Here is a 20,492-nt window from a genome sequence, read left to right as displayed (position 1 = left end):
GGATGGTCTTGATCTCCTGACCTCGTGATCCGCCCGTCTCGGCCTCCCAAAGTGCTGGGATTACAGGCTTGAGCCACCGCGCCCGGCCGGGACTTCATTTTTAAAACTAAAATGGAGAAAGGAGAAAAAAGAGTAACTTTCCAGTGGGAAACCAGACAACACTACCTCAGCCAGACGAGCAAGGTGAACATCAACCATGATGAGTCACATTGGTAGAATGTATCCTTAATATGATGTGATGGAATGGCATTTTACATCTGCGATCTTCCTCCCCCAAACCCATAACCCTAATCTAATCATGAGAAAACATTAGACAGAACCCGTTTGATGGAGATTCTACAAAATACCTGACCAGTACTTCTCAATTGTGTCAAGTTCATAAAAACAAAGAAGGTCTAAGAAACTTTTACAACCAGGAGAAGCATAAGGAGGTATGACTACTAAATGTAATCTGCTATCCTGGATGGAATCCTGAGCCAGAAAAAGAACATTTGGTATAAGCTAAGGAAATTTGGATTTGAAATAAATTACAGATGAGTTAATGATGACATATCAATCTTGCTTAATTAATTGTAACAAATGTATCACACTAGTGTAAGATGTTAATACTAGAGAAAACTTGGTGTGGGAATACATAGGAATTCTCTGTACTATCTTTGCCATCTTTTTGTAACTCTAAAACTGCCTTAACATAAAGTTTAATATTTTTTCAATGCCAGAGAAATGATTTTTTTAAAGTGCCATACTTATCCTGTGGCCTTGTGGCTTACTCCTTAAGCAAATCTTATCCCAGTTTAAGAAGCATAGAGTTGCAGAACCGTAATCATTGAACTATTATCTCAGTTTAGGAAACCACAACAAAACAGCACAAAACAAAATTAATGAAAGGCAATTTGATTAATATAAGGCACTCAAGTTTCTGCAAAGATGGTAGATTAGCAAGGGTACTGTCTCCCTCCCACACATCATCCTTAAAGAACCCACAGAGCTTTGATGTCGAAAAAGACAGCCACTGGCCACTTGCACCCATTTAAATTTAAATTAATTAAAATTAAATAAAATTTAAAATTCAGTTCCTGAGTCACACTAGGCACATTTCAAGTGCTTAATAACCATGTGTGGCTAGTGGCTACCATATTGGACAATGCAGATATAAACCATTTTCATCATTACAGAAACTTCTATTGGCAGCATTGCTGAGGAAATGTGGAATTCATGATATGAGGAAAATATAAAAACTGTCTGGGGAAAGACAACTGTTTTGTTCTAGAGTATGTTGCGATGGGAGAGGATAGCTATAGCCTAGGCCAAAGGGCTGTTGACTACAGCTCTGAAAGGATAAATCAAAGATAAAGCAAAGCTACTTAAATTCTGCTCAAAGTTGGCCCTACCACAAACATAGGAACATCACTGCCTGTCCCTCACTGTAGAAACTTGCAGATATCTGAAGCACTCCCATGGAGATAAAACCAAAAATATGAGAAGAATAATCTGTCGGGCAAGGCTGTTGTTTCTTATTCAGCAGTGCCCCCTTCCGCAGTGGGTTCAACCGCCCACTCAGTCTCTCAGAGTACAGACCCTGAATTCACCGAGAGGTGGAAATATGTATGAAGTGTTCAGAATACAATAAACGTCTCATAAATGTCTGTCAGTTCTTAACGCTAACTTTAAGTCGGAAATATTAAAATGTGTTGAAGGAATTGTTTGCTAGAAAAAGAAAAGAAAGCAATAAAAAAAGAAACTAAATTTTTTAAAGACAGCAATATAAAAGAAATGAAATAAGATAAAATAATAAAAAATTATTTTAAGAAGTATTGAAATGGAAAAGTTTAGAAGTTGCATTGATTATTAACCAAATGAAATTATAGAGTAACTGGATTTAGAAACCAAATGAACATAAATTCTTATATACCACAACTTTTACATAAGCTTTGGTCTTCATCAGGAAACCATTTTCAAATGTGTGCTCCTTCAACCTTGGGTATTAAACTTACAATTCACATTTGGAGTGACAGAAATACTATTTGACTTCATGTGTTGTATTCCCAAATCAATCTTAAATTTGGCATTTACTGACCAAATAAACTATTCACTTGAAATAGAAATCAATTCATTTGGGAGAGGATGCTTTGAAAATTACTAGGCTACACAGCTATCATCTCTGGGAATATCCACTGTTTATATGCCATCACATAAATAGAATACTCTGTCATGTGTTAGATGCCCTTGGGGTTTGTGGGGAAGGTGACACTTACACTGTTCAGAATTAAATATGAAGACAATTTTTAGACTACAAGAAACATTACGTATCATCTAGTTCAATCTTACATTTACACAGATGAGAAAACTGAGGCCCAAAGAGTCTAAGTAACTTTGCCAAAATAGTACTGACATAACTACAGTACGTGAAGCTGAGAAGAAAATGAAAGTCTCCTAACACTATGCCAGTGCTTCGGCCACTATACATCTTAGCTCTCTGCAAATACATCTCATAAATGAAATGAAAATACAGGATTGCTGAGCTTTCCAAAGATTAATAACAGGATTATGGACCATGAAGTACATTTTTTAAGAGTATAAAAATACAATTTAAGAATAACGTTAAAATTGGGAATACCTTCCAAAGTAAAGTCACATTTTTCTCCTTTTTCATAGTATCTCCATTAATTATTCTCCAAAACTCAGGTCCTCTCATAGGAACTGCAAAATGACAAATTGTGTGTATGTTTTTGAAGGAATATTTTTCAGCCATATTTGAAGCATACACTTATGCACTTTCAAAACACATTTACAAAATCTCTGCAGACCTTTTACATCCATGACAACCGTGTAGGCTGGATTGCTCCAATTACTCCAGTATCCCAATCCATCTAACCTCTTACAGCGCACCTGAACAGCATAAACTGCACAGAAGTCTGGAACTGGGAGACTGACAGATTTTGATTTTGCATCATAAACGTCATACATCTATAAAATAAGTCAAAGCATTAGATTGCTCATTACCAACACATATGTATCTAAAGGGCCCTGAAGTACATTTATTTTTAATTTTAACACTATTCCAAAATTAAGAGAACTGATTCTGTGTTTTCTGACTTCAGAAATAGTCACAATTAGGCTAGGATTGTAAACTCCTTCAAGTCAAGGATTTTCTTATTTATCTTGTCACACCCTTGCTAATGACAAGATTTTGAACTGGTTTACTTGCAACCTTGTTTCCCAAATACTCTCTTATGCTACTACTAATCCCTGTCCACTAATCCTCTACCCACAAAGACGTTCTAAGAATTTAAACCTATTGGTTAGATAGAACCGACTGTAGCAAATCGTTGATATTCAGTATCCTTCAATAGCAGCTAAACTGTCACATTTGTTTTAGCTGATATCATTGTGATCTAATGATATAATAAGGGTTTCTGATATTTCTAGGTCTTTGCAGGCTGCCATCACAAAGCTGATGTGAAATGTCATCATAGGCACCCTTGCCACTATGGAAGTGATTCTGTTTGAAAAGCAGCTTCTCCCAAAATGCATTGTATGTACTAAAAGACATTAACAGATGTTAGAGAAACAACAGTTCCTTGGAAAAAACTAGTTTGGGGAACATGAAATGAAATAAGGTCACAAATTTTTCTTTAATGAAGGACCTCTCCAAACCTTGAATATGTAATGTGTATACCGTGACCACACAAGGAAGATACAGTGATACAGGGTTTCCTAAACCGATTTAACCATTTAATCTTTTTCTGAGGAACATAATATAAGACCTGTGTTCTATAAAACACACTTCAGGGAATGATGGATTTCAGGAAACTTTGTTCTTTAAAAAGGTTAGACTTAGGCAAATCTATTTAATGAAAACAGCTACAGAATACAAGAGAATGTACTTTTATGCCAATAAAATTAATCTAATACAATTGAACTCTTAAATATTATAAAAGTAGCATTTAATGAGGAAAGCTGAAGTTCTAAGTAAAAGGTACCTTCCATTGTACTTCTTTTCCACTCAAACCATAGCGAATCTGGAATTGAAGGTTATTCTCTGGAAAGACTGGCTTTTCCCAAGATATTTTCAATAATCCAATGTTTTTAGTAATTTCTGCTTTCACACTGGATGGAGGCAGTGGCTTCACTAGAAATTTTTAAAACAGTTTTAAGTGATGGTAATTTAAATAGTAATAATGCCTAAAAACATTGTGTTATATTTTCATACTCTATATTCATCAAGCAATATCTTCTTCATAAATTTCTCACTTATTATCTCATTTGTTTCCCTATTACTTTATGTGATATATTAAAAGACGGATTTATCACTATTTTGCAAATAAAGACTTGACTGAAAAAAGTCAATACGTTATCCATGTTACTCAGCAAACTAACAGTAGTACCTGATTAGAAATTGAACCATTGGCTCTGCATGCAAAATATACCACGATGAACCAACCCATGCTAAATATCAATAACAAACTGTTCTCCATTGAACTTTAATTAAAGGCAAAAAAAAAATGGACTGCATCAACTTCCACGTGTGAGTGTGAAACTCTTATGCTGATGTGTATCATTAAATATTTCTAGATCAAGGTCAGAGATAGTCTCTCTCAGAGCAAAGCCTTGGTTTTCCATAATCTGAGGGAAACAGGCTTTTAATGTGCAGTAATAGAGGCAAAGATGATCTGAATAGCAAGTGAATCTATTATATATATGAATCTATTTTTTAAAATATATATATATATAAGCAAGTCATGTTTAAAGGCATAACGTAAAAATCACAGAAATGCAAAGAAAAAGGTTATCTTCCCTGTTTTCCTATCACCTTTTTACGATGCTGCTTTCAGAGCTAAAGTAAAAACTTCAGCTTAGGCTTAGATTCACTATGTAAGTTTTCCCCAAGTTCTTAATTTTTAACTTTGAGGGCCACTCTTTCTGACAACAAAAGGCAATATGGAAATGTGGCATATCTTAAACTAAAAGCCTGAAAGCCCAAGTGTAACAGTGCATCTCTGAAGCCCTAACTCTGTTATGACTCCAAGCATCAACTTTATGATGCATACTACATTTACATAATAGTCATGTCTTGATTATCTGTACTAAGAGTGGAGGATTCCATTTAGAGGACATATATTCAGTTGGTATACCAATACAGTTGTTAAAAATATTAAGTACATCCATACCAACTGGTAAAGAGCTGCTCTCCTGAGAAACATCTCCTCCAGAACTGCTCAGATTGGATGCCCTCCACACCTGCCCATGACCCAGAATCTAAAAGGTCGATGCCCGGTACAGCAGAGGCCTCCGGGATTGCAGTTGGAACAGCCCTCCTCTTGGTCATTATTTTGACAGTCACCCCTTCCAGTGGACAATTCAATGTGAGAGATGGCCCTTGGCTGGAGTACGTAGAAAACAACTGCAGTAGCAAAAAGGGAAGCCAAAGGGCTAATGTATGAAACCATCCAACCAACCATCACCAACAAAAAGAAACCTAAATAACCCAAACCATAACTAAGGCCAAATGTAGACACTCTGTGTAAGAAAAATTAAGAGTTTCAGGGTTTACTTTCTTGATTTATTTCCCCATGTCTTATAAACCATACTACTGTTATGATTCACAGGGAAATCATAATACCTGGATTGGCACAATATGGGTGTTTATTATTCTCTTGCTCCAAGTCTCACTTGCCAAAAACCAATACTGTGTAAAGGTATAGTCTCCCTTTCATACGGTATTTTAAAATCATTTTTAAGCAATCAACAATAATAGTTTTTACTGTTGAAAACAAAAATACCTAAACTTTTTCCTTCGTGTAAAGTTTGTCATGATGATTCAATTCTTCATAGACCAAAAAGGCATTCTCCACCAACCCAGCAAGATGATATATACTGTATTTCACCTCTTGATCATTTCTTGTCAGGAAAGGAAGTATCAATATTCAAGAGACTGTACGAGGTTAAATCTGTGTTTGCAATTAACTGAATCATATGAAGCATATCATTTCTGCAGACTGGCAATGAATATCCAGTGTGCAGAAAGGATATGCTTGAAGTTACGTGATTCCCTCAATACCCATGCTGGGAAGGTATGGGAAGCTGTCTACATTTTATGGATGGCAAAACAGACATAGAGTGCCTATGTGGCTAGTGCAGATTTAAAGGCTAGTAATAGGTGGAGTTGGCATTTGGATCCCAACATTGAGTTTCCACATTACCTTCTAGTACTAAGTAGGCAATATAAGCCCAACCTAAACTCGTTATTTTAGTTTTGAAAAGGATAACACCAAAGGTTATTCAGGTAACATATGTTACTGAATCCATGCTGCATTTGTCATATCTTATAAGTGAGTGTGTTATTATCTGTGCATGTTTGGGGGAGTGTAGGAGGGTTCCTTGCTATCCTAGGATATTAAGTATCACTGCAGTAAAAATCACTTAAATGGAATTAAACAGTGGGGAGAGAATTCATTGGGACTTTATATAGAAAAAGAAATCTAATAATTAAAACAATCTTATTCTGTATTTTTTGGATATAGGTTTTAATTCAAATGTGTATTAATTAATTGAAAAACAATGACTCAAATATTGATTTTTGGCATAATCCCCCAACTAAATAGCATATATTATTATTTTTATGGAACATTATTCTAACGTGTTTCCTACTGAGGAATATTTTATTTGAGGGGAAAATTCACTGAAAATCCCAGTTTTGTTTTTGTTTTTAGATATCTTATATTGAAAACAAACATTTAGAAAATATTTACAAAAGCTTCCTTAGTTATACATATATAACAGCACCAAAAGATATTTTTTCATTCCTGTTGCACAATCATTTCTCAGATATTTCACAATGAACTTGAAAGAATATATCACATTTTTCAAGGACTCTCTTAATATCTTTGAAATCAAAAGCTGTTTTTGAAAAGAATGTTTACAATATAATGTATGTCATTATTGTCTATTTCCTCCACTTCGATTTAGCTATTTTAAATGCTTCTGTGCCCTACATATCCTCACAAATTAAAGGCTTGAGTTATGAGTACTCAGATTACTGAGACCCTCAGAATATTCAAATCAAGCCTTTGGAGTAAAAATTCTGCATGTTTTCATAACTACACTGGAACAAAAACATAAAATAATGCCTTATTTAGAAAAACATTACTAAAATTCATTCATAAAGACCCATGTATTTTATCTAATAGTGTGCAGAAAATATTCCTATTGCTTAAAAAAGTCTGCTATAAATAATTTGAAATGAATTCAAAAGTGTAAAACTTCCTAAGGCTGATTTTCTCAATACCACTGTAAACAGGAACAATTTGTTTTCAAAATCTAATGTGATCAGAAAATGGCAAAATATAACATTAAACCTGCATCAATCTGCATACAAATCTGCTAACACAAATGAAGACACAACACAGCTTGACATACCCACAGAATCAGGAAGGACACATGTTGGTGGAGAGTCAAGTGAACCTAGAGGGTGATTGATCCTAATCCACATTGTATAGCCAGATAATAGAAAGATTGGCTGGAAAACGCATTCATAAAAACCATCCCTCTGCAAATAGCAATCTTTAGGCTTAGATATGGGATGAATAGATGGAATATCAGAACAGTAAAGGCTGCTCCTTTAAAAGATACAAAAATAGTCAATTAGTATACATTAATAAAAGTAACAAGAAGATATCTGAGAATTCTGATTTGTTGTTTAAAACAGCAGTCGCCAACCTTTTTGGCACCAGGGACCAGTTTCACCGGAGACAACTTTTCCACAAATGGGGGATGGGAAATGGTTCAGGATTTCGGGATGAAACGGTTCCACTTCAGATCACCAGGTATTAGAGTCTCATAAGGAGCGCATGCCCAGTTCACCATAGGATTCTGCTCCTCTAAGAATCTAATGCCACTGCTGATCTGACAGGAGGCGGAGCACAGGTGGTAATGCTGCTCTCTCACTTCCTGCTGTGTGGCCGGGTTCCTAAGAGGCCACAGACAGGTGCCGCTCCGTGGCCCGGGGATTGGGGACCCCAGGTTTAAAAGGCAAGCAGGAGGCCCGGTGTGGTGGCTCTTGCCTGTAATTCCAGCACTTTGGGAGGCTGAGGCAGGCCGATCACTTGAGCCCAGAAGTTCCAGACCAGCCTGGGCAACATGGTGAAACCCCCTCTCTATAAATGCGCGTCTGTAGTCCTGGCTACTCGGGAAGCTGAGGCAGTAGAATTGCTTGAACCCGGGAGGCGGAGGTTGCAGTGAACAGGGATGGTACCACTGCACTGCAGCCTGGGCGACACAGGGACACTGTCTCAAAAATAAAATAAAATTAAATAAAATTAAAATAATTAAATAAAATACAGACAGTTGCACTCCATCTAAAACAATAGATGTTCTTATTAGAAAGGCATTTTTTTAATTTTTCCCAGCTATATCCCAGTTCTATACCTTTCCACAGAAACTGACAGTAACTTATTAAATATTTCATTAGACACTAAGTAGGGATGCAAATGAAATAAATGCTCTAAAAAGGAGAAAATGATCCAGTTAGAGACAGAACCTACAATAATTTGCAAATTAACACTATATATTAGTGAGAGAATATTTAAAATATAGATGAAAGTAGTCATGGAACATTCCTGAGGTGGCAAGGAAGGCAAATTCCTCACACTTTAAAGAAAGAATTAAATTTCATCACAAATCCGTGGTGAATATAATTTTCTAGTTCAAATTAATACAAATTAATATAATACCAACTTCAGATATGTATGTGAATTATATAACCATGTATGTTCCTCATCTTCTCAGAGACAAAAACTTTTTAAAAATTGTATAAGTGAGTCCTAGCCAACACTCCACCTCAGAACCCATAAAGCAAGGGTGTCTAATCTTTCGGCTTCCCTAGGCAGCACTGGAAGAAGAACTGTCCTGGGCCACACATAAAATACACTAACGATAGCTGATGAACCAAAAAAAAAGTTGCAAAAAAAAAATCACACAATGTTTTCAGAAAGTTTATAAATTTGTGTTGGGCCAGATTCAAAGCCATCCTGGTCCACATGGGGCCCCGGGCCATGGGCTGGACAAACTTGCCATAAACTCTTTTTCCTCTGGTTTGAAATAACTTCTTGGGCCAATGTTTGCTCTGAATACTATATTTAAATGGCTAAAGTAGCAATTAGTCTTTCCAAAGACATGGGAGTGAGGAAGTTAGAAGAAGCTAAAAAAATCGATATTCTTCTGTCATTTTCTATTTTCTATACCACTTCTTTTTCTTGTCTTCTCAAAATTACAATCATGAATGTGTGTGTGTGTGTGAATAAATGATGGTGCGTGGACAAAAATGAAAATGAGGAGTGAGGGGTCATCTGGGGGTAGAAAATAAGGACAAAGTAGAGAAGGATGATACCAGTACACTTAGAATTGAAAAGCTGGCATCATTACCATTGTGACAGCAAAAACAATATATTGAATATTTACAAGGAGAAATTATATCACGTGATTATAATTAGGTGAAATATGTTGTTAACTCTCACAGAAACATTATAAGTCCTATTAGTCTCTCTGTTTTTACAGACAAGGAAATTGAGACTTAGGGAAGTTAAGAAACTCACGCAAGTAAATGTAGTTTCCTGGTTATTCTGTAAATGTTAAGAGAAACGAGGCATGGGGCTTAATATAATAGGTTTTCACAAACACCTTTCTAATGTGAAGATACCATGAAAACAAGGTAAAGACAGATTATAAAAGTAAGATTTCATATCACAAACATTCTACTGATTTTAAAATACACATATTAGGTAGGATGAAGGCAGCTATTTGAGAAATGTACGAATTGTCAAATTTTTTTCCTAATACTACATAAGAAGAGACTGGCAGCATTAGGAATAGACTTCAGATCACAGTATTGTAGAGAAGGGATTTATTTTTCTAGTTGAAAATTTATATTTTAAGAATAAATGAGCATGTTGTACAAATTGTAAGTCCCCACTACAAATAAAAATACAAATTGGGACACAGTGTTTAACAGCAGTATATTTACTTGAATACTACTATGGGATATTTTAAAAATAAAAATCTATCATCTGATCAAGGGTGGTATCATTTTAGATAAACTGATTTTAGAGAGAAAGGGACTGCTATAAGATGATGCCTTGAATTCTTTTTAAAACATAGAAGAGTAAAAATAAACAAGTACAAATTACTTCTTATTAGAACACATTACTCTTTATTAACCATAAGTATTTATTTCCTAAATAACCTCAGTTAGTTCTAAAAACCATTCATATTATCGCCTATAATCTGCTTCTACCTCTTTTTTTCCAAAACAATCTTTAACCAAATGATATGAAACTTTTATAATCTTTCACATTCTCCTCTAGTCAACTCTCTAAGTCAAATTAAAATATACACAAACTACATTTTCTTGTGTTTCATTCAAGAGTTAAAATACAAATTATACAGAATTGGTTGATTTTCAGAAAAGATAATTTGAAGTAAAAACAAATTACAATTTTTTAACCTCAGGTGTGAATATTTTTCAAGAATCACCAACGTATTTAATCCCTCAAAAATGTCTTGATTAATTATATTATACTTTCCTCTTTCAGGAAGCAAATAATCTGTAAGATGACTGTTGTAATATTTCTACAGAAAATTTTTATCTCACCATACCCACAGAAAAACGAAACAGCAAAAATAATACATACCTACGATACCTCAATTGCAAAGTGCTTCCCGCAAGTGACTGGATTGTATTGGTTGACCATCTGCAAGTCATTTTAGTTAAGTACCCATCAGTTTCACATGAGATATTGATATTGACATCTATTTGAAACACATTAAAATATTAATATAAAGCAAAAGCACCAAAAAATTTAATGAAAAATTTTTTTCTTACATCTTAACAGGACTCTAATATAAGGAGGGTCCATAATGAAACTAAGTTGTGGAACAAAATGAACAAAACCTTCATTTTCTTACCAATCACATATAATTCAGCATAGCGATGATGGCATTCATGTTCATTGCAGCAGTACACTGCATCATAGGTAAACTTTCCTCGAGGTTTGGTTTCATTCAGATTGAAAAAAGTAACTTTGCTAACATGATCACTCACAACATCATACTGGCTTTGAGGGATTTTCTCAGCTAAATTCATCCACCAAACAATCTTTTTTGAGGAAACAATCTTGTTTTCATTCTTATAGATGCAGTGAAAAGAAACATTAGATCCAACACTTGTCAGAATTTTAGGTGGAAAGTATATGACATCTGTAATGAGGGAAGAAAGGATATCAGATGAAGACAAAACACTCTGTAAGTAATTTGTACCACATCGAAAAAGATTCACAACACATTGCAGAGTTACACTGCCAAAAATAAAATGAGTGGACTAAAAAACTGGATAATGCTGAAATTGCCTGTTTGTGTACAGTTATCTAGTGCCCCGAGTGCTCTCATTCAAAAGTGAATTGAGCTTCTATGAATGTCTTCACTATCTTCTAAACACAGAGGTTTATTCATCATAAAATATGTTTTAGGGCCGGGCACGGTGGCTCATGCCTGTAATCCCAGCACTTTGGGAGGCTGAGGAGGGCGGATCACGATATATATATATATGTTTTAGTCAGTAATTGCCACTTGCTAACTGATAGGCTGGAAAGTAACTAAAACAAAACATAGTTTAATTCCACAATGACATATTTTCCACCAGACCCTGCTTTGGGAATCAGTGAAACCTAGGACAAGTTCTTAAAAAAAATCACTATGAAGCAAAATCCTGAAGTAAAAATGATTGCTGCTATTGTCTTGTTTGGATATATAAAAATTTCAAGTAAGTAGGTAAATATATGAGATATAAATTAAAAAATAGGAATGTCATATGAATGATAATGCAGCAATATACAAAGCAGAGAAAATTATAAATGCTGGTTTGTACTATCATTTTGAGTTATTTAATGCCAACATCCTATGGATGAGGGCAAAGAGAAACAATATTTTCCTAAAACGTGATTTTTGTAAATGCCTACACACGATTCCATACTATTTTTAAAGTCCTCTATTGTTGTAAACTTCATTTGCCTATCATTTTCAAAGACACACAAGATAAAAGTAAATGATGGTTTGCATAGGAAGAAATTATTTCCACCACAGAGCACTGCAAAAACATCAGTACATTTCACAGCTGTAAAGTTAAGGTAAACCATTTTCTGCTGATAGACTATGAAAATTTGTTTCCACACATATCTTGGGATTACCCTTAAAAGCAGAAACAAAAATAATTGGTTTTTATTAAGTTTTCTTTATTCTGTAAAAGCACGCTAAACGTCAATGTCTATATATTTACAATCCATACAAAACATCTATGTTTTGTATGTCCATAATCAAATAGAAACAGGAAAAAACTTAGTAGCATAAAATTACTGGACAGAAGCCAGACCATTAGATTTATGAGCGTGACTGAGTATAATCCTAGCTGAGGTGGCACTCAAGCTTCACTTATACGTTACTTACTGTGGACAAGTATCTAACACATTAACCTATTTTAACCTTCCTTCAGTATGCGCCACAACCTCCTTACTAAACTGCCTCAAAAGTCTCAGAATAATTCTTATTTAAAAAGAAAATGTATAATTGAACTTTCATGAATTAAGCTGAAGTTTTTCATTTTAAAGATGATAAGAGAATTCAAAGCATTTCACTTTGAAATCAAATATATATAGTAAGGCTTAATTGAGAAATAAGATAAAAATTATAGTATTTTTACATGAGTAGATGCTAAAATATTAGCTTAAAAATAAGAAAACCAAGTTAATAAAAACCTGACAATTTGTGAAATTTACACTGGATAAATTTATTGAAATTGATATGAGATAAATATTGAATATTTAATTTGCAAAATATTAATAATATAGATAGATATGCATGTTATCTGCATATGACACACTATGCAATTTTTAATTTGCAGAATAATAAAACAATAACGATTTTCTTCACATGGCCAATGTGAATTATTTCATTTCATTATTTTATTTTATATGGATATTTCATATCCATATAAAACATCCCTATTTTACAGATGAGGAAATTAAGGCATAGAAAGATTAAGAAATTCTCCAAATAAGTGGTGAGGCCAGAACTTCTATAAACTTCTGTTGGACTCCAAAGTCAATGTCTTAAACTACTATTGCTACTTGCCTTTTGACAAATCAGTGCTTTTAAAATAGTAAGCAATCAATAAGTAAACTTGTTAAATGGACTGAATATTTGCATGGTACATATTATCTCTACACAGGCCATAATCAATCTCAGTAAGTCTGAGCAAGAAAAATTTTGCCCTTTTGACAGATTGGACAACTGGTCAAACGACTATTTTCTTTCTATAGTCACAGCTTTGCATGTAGCAGGTCTAGGGACTATTCCAAGCCTCTGGAGCCTCTATGCAAAACTTTGCACATCAGCTGCATGAAGAAGCTGTGAATAAACTGTAGATGTTCCAATGCTAAAAATAACCTTTACAATATGAACAATCGGCACTGAAAACTCTCAAAAGCAAGCATCTAGAATAAAAATTCATTTATTATATAATATAAAGTAAAACATTAATATTTGAATTTTATGTCAAATAAATATGCTTGGTTTTAAAATGTAAATTAAGGAATTATCAATACAAGGGGCTTTCTGAGTTTAATTTGGAACTGTTATATTAATTTTTTCTAATTTGCAACTGTTATATTAATTTTTTCTTTTTAATAAGAAAAGTGATCCTACAATGTACTGCAATAGAAACACACAAGCCCAGAGACTCTGATAGAATTTTAATTCACGAATTGGCCCATTCAAAGTTTAAACAAGGAAGTTGATATTGTGTTCCTTCTTTCATTTTAAGGCTACAAAATTTAAGATGCTTATAATATACAAAGGCAAGTTCAGGAAATATATGTCCCTCCCAGTAGAAGTGGCTATTACATAACCTACCTTGTGTGGTAAAGACATGAGGAGTACTCCAGTCACTCCAGATTCCTGGGCCATCCAGTCTCTTGCCCCTCACCTGAACCTCATATGAAGACCCAGGAAGTATACTGTCTACCAGCAGGGATGTAGCTGAGACAATCTTGTCAGCCTGTTAAATATGATATTAAAACATCAGAACATCAAGTTGATGGGGAAACTTTATGAAAAGTGATCATAAGCTAATCTCATCAAATTTCAAAGAATTAAAATCTTACACAGTAGTTATCTGGCCACAGCGGAATTAAAACAAATATCAATAACCAAAAAGAAATGTTTGCACATTAGTCAATAAAATTTTAAATAGTCCATGGGTCCAATAAAAAAATCATAATGATAATTAGCAAATACTGTTAACTGAATCATGATGAATATAGGACCTTTAGAATTTTAAGAAATGCAGCTAAAATCTGTGGGAAGCTTCAAGCCGCTACTGACACCTGTAAGACACACCTGGTAGAAAAATGCTGTGCAGGGGTAGACAAAGAACTACAAGTATCCTGTGCAGAAGGGCATGAAAAGTCTTAAGAACCTGAGCCTGGCCAGGCATGGTGGCTCATGCCTATAATCCCAACACTTTGGGAGACCGAAGTGAGTAGACCACTTGAGCCCAGGAGTTCAAGACCAGCCTGGGCAACATAGTGATACCACATCTCTTTTTAAAAAAAAAAAAAGAGGCTGGAGAATCACTTGAGCCTGGGAGATCAAAATTCAGTTCCCAAAAATGTACTCCAAAGTTAATAAACTCTCTGGCCTCTAATGACTGCTCTTGAGGCAGGGGGAGCATGTCACAGACTAAAAATTATGAAAAGCATCAGGAATGCATACAACAACATCAGATATTAACAACTCCTATCTAAAATCCTCAAGTTTACAGATTATCTCCAGTTTACAGATGAGAAAGTTGAAACCCACAGAAGCCTTAACTCTGTCTTCTCTATACATGACACTGAGGATTTCCATCGTTCTCTTTGTGAAAATAAAATGTTTTAAATTTTTTGCCAGTTCTAAAAGACTGTTTTTCACTTCTAAATTATATGAAACTTAGCTTCACAAAGTAAAGTGCCAAAGTATTCACATGGCCCAAGAGGCTATTCATTGAGCTCCACCTTGTCCTCCCCCACTGGCCTCTGACTTCAACCACTACTGCTGTCACCTTCACTGCCCTCAGCCACACCATCCTTTGCACTGCTGTTCTCTCTGTTTAGAACCCAACTCCCCAGATATCCACATCACCATCTCCTTCACATCTTTGCTCAAATGTCACTCTCTCCAACCTCCATTTATTATTGCAACCTTCCATTCCCTGCCAGCACTCCCAGATTCCTCTTATCCTGTCCTGCTATCTCAGTGTATCCTGATGCAAGTAGAACAGTTCCAGGCACGTAGCAGGTGTTCAATAAATACTTACCGAATGAACTGTTAAAGAAAAAGAGAAAGGAAGTAAGGAAGACTTTATTTGGAATCATCACAATAGATATATGGAGCACTGCATATACCTTGTGATGGGTGGGGTGGGTGGGCTAAGTCCAAATACAGCATGGGCAACAGGGAATTTATAGCCAAGAAGCAGGGAGTAGATAGAAAATTACTAAGCAAAAACATCATGATAAGAGGGATTCTGGCTAAACTGACCTAACACAATTCTTGTTGAAGACAGGCCATGGTGATCAAACATTATTTGGGGAATGGTAGAGGATGAGAAACCTGATCAAATATTCATCAGATATCCAGGGTGAGGGGGGTTCCTTCTAAAATGACCTAGCAGAGTTCTTTGCTAAAACTGAGTTTTACAGGAATATGCACAGATGGGGCTAGCAGAAGATTCAGAAGTTCAACTAATGATTAGCCAAGCAAAAATCTTTCTGTTGCCACATTCAGAAAAAGATTCAAATAGATTGAGCAATTAAAAAAAAAAAGATGAAATCAGTGGTCTGTCGGTGGAAAATAATTGTAATTATGAATTCAAGTTTCTGTAACTAGATTTCCTATAGCTGTATATATACGTATGTATATCTATCTATATATGATATATATAATATGAAATATTGAACTATAATTCATTCTGCTTTAGAAGAAATGTATATATTTAGTATGCAGAGGGTAATTATTATGGGACTTAAGAGGGTCTTCTCAACTTTTCATTTTACTTACTAAAATATACTTACTTCTCTGATAACTGTTGTAGAATTCTCTGAATATTTCACTTCATATTGAAGTGGAAATGGTACCAATGGTGGGCTGGACCAAGAAATCTTTAAATTACCATCAACTGTGATTTCCATACGCAAACCTAATGGTGGATCAGGCTTCACTTAAGAAAAAAAAGAGAATACTTTTAAGTCAAGTAATTTTCATGACTATTATAGTTGAATAAAATAAAGTCAAAATAAATTTTCATCATATCTTGCCTTTCAAGTACTTAAAAGGTGACTTTATCCAAGGACTAATTACAGAACCGAAACAAGCTAGAATACTGGGTCTGGTTATTGTACCTTATCATAGCAATCCATGTGTATTCATTTCCCTCCCCTTAAGTGGTAAAGACTATGAATCAGTAAATGAGATTATTTTGCTAAATGTTATTTCCCCTTATAAGAATCCCATTTAACTTTATTAAACCCAGCATCCTCAAACTTATTTGAAGTCTCCCCTGAACCTCACCCACTCCACTTATTTTAGTGGGTAAAAAGGAAAAAAGCATTGTGCAGAACACTATTTGGAAATACATAAAACTATCCAAAATTCAACTTGTCTATTAATTTTCGATCATAATTGTCTATAATCTAGACAAATCTACTCAAATAACTTACAGCATGAATATTCCCATGCAATAAATGCAGCTGCAGCAGTCCCTGGCTTGTCATCAGAAGTAGGGATGAAGTTTCTCAGAATATTAAAAATGTTTAACGTTTAAATTTTGAAAGTTTAACACACATTTATACTTGGATTCCTGATATATTTAAAATAGAAAGATTGCCAAAGTGATAGAAAATTGGTGCGTTTTCTTGTTTGTTCATCTCTATATTAGCAAGGTTTTTACAATTAACAGGAATTATTCGTGTATATAGAAATTATCATTAAATTGAAACAATTACTGATTTGAATTTTATTTTCAACAAATAAAGAGCATAAGGTAATTTTCACATTCTATATTTTCAGGAATTTGGTCACAATTTTCCTCTTTTAGTCAAAATCAATGATGTCTTACTTTATGTGACATATTATAAATTTCAGTTACTTTAAAGCAAAGACAGCTAAACACAAAAGTCTGAAAATTACAGGTGAAATTTACTGTGTTCCCATGACCAAAGAGAAAACAAACATATACCAAAGAAAAGTAAAATCATAATATTACAAGTTTTGTACATTTCCTATCTGTGTATTGTAAAAGTTATCAGTATCAAACTAGAGTTACTAATGTGGAACCCTAACACAATGGAGTTGGGAGGCCATGAAGGAGTCCCCTTATGCATGTATGCCTACGTTGGAATGACGTAAATAATTCCTCAAAACCACAGTATTCCATAAAAGCTGCCTGCACAGAGACACTTGCCTAACAATGGCTGTCTCCACCAATGAGCTAATGCCAACCCCTGCAGCAAGCTCTTGTAACCAATAATCTTTGTTCAAAAGAGCTTACATGGAGGTCTCCTATATGTCTTTTCAAGCTTCCCCTTTACTCCAACCCCCCGTGGATGTGTTATAGTCATTCCATAGCATGCATGTCTAGAACTGCAATCCCCTACTACTCCCAAATAAACTTTTTGCTTTGTAGAGTTGGTATCTGTCATACATTTTAGGTTGACAATACTCATATGCATTAATATTAGAAATATAAAAACAAACCCAATGTCAATTTCCCATTCGTCTTACTCTGCCTCTCAGCAGCACTCCACAGATGCTTATACCCTCCTTCTTGAAATATTTTTTTCACTTGGCTTCTAGAACATACTCTTCTACTCCTGCATTCTTACTGATAACCCCTCAGTCTTTCTCTTCCTGAACTCTAAATAGGTGATCTCATACAATACTCTAAACCTTGATATGTTAACAACTCCCAAATGTATATATCTCCCCTAAACTTTAGACTCATATGTCCAACTTCTTATTCAACGTCTCCTAGGTTTCCAACAGACATCTCAAATACAATGTGTCCAAAATAGAGCTCTTGATTTCTGTACACACACCTAATCTTCCCTGAGTTTCCGTATCTCAGTATCTGGTGTCACTGTTCATCTAGATGCCCAGGTCTAAATTTAAGAGTTATCTTTGATTCTCCTCCGTCCTTCACACTCTACAACTCCAACCACTAGACAGTCCAGTCAGCACCATCTCCCAAACAGATCCAAACCAAAAGTTCTTTACTTCTCCACCCTGGCCTACTATATGCTCTGGACCAGGTAACTCTGACCTCATCCCTTAATACTCTCATACCTCATTCACTCCTAGCACAAAGGTCTTCTGTTTTGTTCCTCAAATTGCCAAGTTCATTTTATCTTAGGGATTTTGTGAATATTGTTCTTCCTGCTTGGAGCACCTTTTGCTCTGGATTTTTGCATGGATATCTCTTCTTTATTCAGCTCAAATGCTATGTCCTAAAGGAGATCTTCTTTGATCTACATAGTAGAAATAATAGTCCCTGACACTCCATCACACCAGTTTTATTGTTTTCATGGAACATATAATTTGGGGATATTATCATATGTGTTCAAATAGAAGGAAAGATTTTTTTCCCCAAAATTATCTCCACATAGAGACAAAATTAAGAAAGTTTTCAAGTTCTTAAAAATTCCATAGCACTTTCCCTTAACTACTTCATTTTGAAAAACAGTGCAACTCAAAGTTGACTCTAAATGCTACTAAAAAATCATCAGGCAGAATTAGTTTTGAAAAGAAAAGAAAATGATATTGAATAAAGATTTTGTAATTTTTTTCTCTGTGGTATAACTTCATGATTGAATTGCTTGTATGCCATTGTAACTATGTTGTGGAGAGCACAACCATATCCCTAGAGGACAAATTATTTGAAAGTCTTAATGTTAAAATATGATGTCATACACAGTTTCAAAAAGTGCTGTATCTCGAGTAACTTAGAAAGAAGTAAAGCCTGAGTTGTATGTAAAATTGTATCAGATACTTGGAAAAGTGGCTCTAGTGATGTCAAAACCAATGGTGCAAAATCAGACATAAAGAATTTGCATACAATTGTTTCAGGAAATATAAGTGGAGAAAAACTGCTAAATTATACAAAATTAAATGAAATTAATAAATTAAATACATAGCACTAACATTTGCCTGTATTATTCACATTTATAATTGTATATTTAAATTGATAAAAAGAGATTTGGGGGATCTTTGCACAAAGAAAACAGAGTGTTGTCTATTATTTGAAGTTTTCTGTAATCATGTTTGTACAGTAAATTACTTATTTACTCTTTTATCATTGTCTCTGCCTACTATTGTTTGTTCCTGCTCTCTGAGGTAGGAACCATGTCTAATTTCCCACTTTTTCCAGCTCCTAGAACAGTCTCTGACAAACATAAGCCTCTAAGAAATACTTATTGAAGGAATAAATTCAGGTAAGAAACATGCTTCTAATTATTTTTAAAAATAGTTATCTGAGTTGTGAAAAAGTGATATCCAATCAATACATATCCATTACATAGATCCAGGATTTAAAGAAAACAGTTTCCAAAACAGAATTTAAGTGACAATGGCTGAGATATACATACTATTGTTAAATCATTCTAGAAGCCACTCTTCATACCCCCAGTACTGCATCTACCATCATTACAGTGTTAAGCAAAGTGAGATAAGCTAGCAAATATTTTTGTAAGCAATTTTTAACCTTTATATATGACTGATGCTTAGACCTATTATCATCATTTTAGTGCATAACTTACCCATATTTATGGGCTGAACTGACATTAGAGGTGACTGGAAAATTACTCCACCAGATGTGATTTTCAAACACATAAGGAGAGTGTCGTTGAGTTTGGCTGTTGGCACAGGCACAAGACATTCACAACATTCATGAACACTGCAATTGCAGCGAACCATCTGAAAACTGCCTTTTTGGGGAACCAGAGGTGAATCTTCTAACACTTCCGGCCTATATTGAAAAATAAGAGCTAAATATTAACACAGATATGAAAATACTGGATAGGCTCTTAAAGCAGGACACTAAATACAAATTGAAGTAAACTATTTGAGACACCCAGCTTAAAGGGTATCTGGAAAAAAAAGATACCCTACATTACAGAAACAAAGATAAAGATTACAGCAGGTTAATCACAGGAATAACATAAGCAAAAAGATAGTGAAGCAAAAGTGAAGTACTAAAATAAAAGAAAAACTGCAATCCTAAAATCCTACACCCAGGGAAAACAGCTTTCAAAATAGTGATGAAATAAAGACTTTTTCCCAGATATACCAAAGCAAAAAGAATTCATCACCATCAGACTTGCACTATAACAAATGCTGAAGGAAATCCATCA

The 20,492-nt window shown here is 34.6% G+C and overlaps 1 protein-coding gene across 5 annotated transcripts in view; it reads right to left on the bottom strand.

Annotated features, from left to right (window-relative positions):
• Positions 1-20,492, bottom strand: part of LEPR (leptin receptor) — a 70,356-nt gene that overhangs the window by 22,584 nt on the left and 27,280 nt on the right. For all 5 annotated transcript variants that reach the window (XM_011936834.1, XM_011936835.1, XM_011936839.1 and 2 more), the window contains exons 4-12: positions 19,899-20,107; positions 16,161-16,306; positions 13,960-14,104; positions 10,963-11,253; positions 10,689-10,806; positions 7,420-7,619; positions 3,984-4,132; positions 2,808-2,967; positions 2,618-2,700 (exon numbers count right to left, since the gene is read on the bottom strand). In XM_011936834.1, the coding sequence (XP_011792224.1) occupies positions 2,618-2,700; positions 2,808-2,967; positions 3,984-4,132; positions 7,420-7,619; positions 10,689-10,806; positions 10,963-11,253; positions 13,960-14,104; positions 16,161-16,306; positions 19,899-20,107 (1,501 nt within the window). The remainder of the gene's footprint in view (positions 1-2,617; positions 2,701-2,807; positions 2,968-3,983; positions 4,133-7,419; positions 7,620-10,688; positions 10,807-10,962; positions 11,254-13,959; positions 14,105-16,160; positions 16,307-19,898; positions 20,108-20,492) is intronic.

The sequence above is a fragment of the Colobus angolensis genome, unplaced genomic scaffold (assembly GCF_000951035.1).
Source record: "Colobus angolensis palliatus isolate OR3802 unplaced genomic scaffold, Cang.pa_1.0 Scaffold158, whole genome shotgun sequence".
Classification (NCBI taxonomy): Eukaryota; Metazoa; Chordata; class Mammalia; order Primates; family Cercopithecidae; genus Colobus; species Colobus angolensis.
This window is presented reverse-complemented; position numbering and strand designations above follow the sequence as displayed.